This window comes from Plasmodium reichenowi, chromosome 7 (assembly GCF_001601855.1).
Source record: "Plasmodium reichenowi strain SY57 chromosome 7, whole genome shotgun sequence".
Classification (NCBI taxonomy): domain Eukaryota; phylum Apicomplexa; class Aconoidasida; order Haemosporida; family Plasmodiidae; genus Plasmodium; species Plasmodium reichenowi.
Genome location: NC_033652.1, coordinates 982826 through 984183, shown reverse-complemented (window position 1 = coordinate 984183; position 1358 = coordinate 982826). Strand labels below are relative to the sequence as shown.

At 23.7% G+C, this 1358-nt stretch overlaps 1 protein-coding gene across 1 annotated transcript; it reads left to right on the top strand.

The window, feature by feature from the left end:
• Window positions 1–136: 136 nt before the first annotated feature.
• PRSY57_0724800 (eukaryotic translation initiation factor 2 alpha subunit, putative) lies at window positions 137–975 on the top strand (the record flags this gene model as incomplete). Its single annotated transcript, XM_020114686.1, has 1 exon — window positions 137–975. A coding segment is annotated over one exon (839 nt), but the record flags the coding sequence as incomplete, so codon positions are not given.
• Window positions 976–1358: the final 383 nt, after the last annotated feature.

Sequence of the window (1358 nt, the reverse complement as noted above, 5' to 3'; positions counted from 1 at the left end):
AAAAAAAAAAAAAAAAAAAAAAAAAAAAAAAAAAAAAATTTTTACATGTTTTATATATATTATTTATTTATTTTTTATTTTTTATTTTTTATTTTTTTCTTATCCATCCACCCCCCCCCCCTGGTTCCTTGTGAAGGTATGATTTTAATGTCCGAACTATCCAAAAGACGATTCAGAAGTGTGAACAAATTAATACGTGTCGGTAGGCATGAGGTTGTACTTGTATTAAGAGTAGATAGCCAAAAAGGATATATCGATTTATCAAAAAGAAGAGTATCACCAAAAGATATAATAAAATGTGAAGAGAAATTTTCTAAATCTAAAAAGGTGCACCAGACTGTGCGACATGTAGCAAAAGAACATGGTATTACTGTAGAAGAGCTAAATGAGAAAGCTATATGGCCATTATATGAAAGATATGGACATGCGTTAGATGCGTTGAAAGAAGCTACGATGAATCCAGAAAATGTATTTAAAGGCTTAGATATATCTGAAGAAATAAAAAATTCATTATTAAAAGATATTAAATTAAGACTTACTCCTCAAGCATTAAAATTAAGAGGCAGAATAGATGTATGGTGTTTTGGATATGAAGGTATTGATGCTGTTAAGGAAGCTCTCAAAAAAGGAAAAGAGATATCGAATGATAAAGTATCTATTAATATAAAATTAATTGCTCCACCACAATATGTTATTGTTACTTCTTGTCATGACAAAGATCTTGGTATGGCAAAAATTCAAGAAGCTATGAAAGTTATAAGTGATAAAATCAAAGAATATAAAGGAGGTGATTTTAAACAACAAGGAGAAATTTTAGTTATTGGAGGTGATGAAGAAAAACGTTTAGAAGAATTATTAGATAAACATGATGGTATTTCAAGTGATGATGATGATTATAATACAAGTGATGAAGATGATGAAAATTCAAGTGAAGAAGACGAAAATACAAGTGAAGACGAGGAGGAGGAAGATTAAATGGTTTTATAAAAAGGGGCAAAATATATATATATATATATAAATATATATATATGTAAATATATATATAAATATATTTATTTATTTAATTATTTATTTACATATTTTAATATATATATGTATACAAATTCATACCTGTTTGATATATTAATAGGTTTTTATTTTGTTACCAATATATGATTTATTTTATCACCCCATTTTTTTTTTTTTTTTTTTTATATACACATCATTTTTATTTTATGTGTATATATATGTGGTTCTTATAAAATATAATTAAAATTTTTTATTATGTTTTATATATATATATATATATATATATATATATATATATGTATATATATTCTTTAAAAATTATTTAAAAAAAAAAAAAAAAATTATTAAAC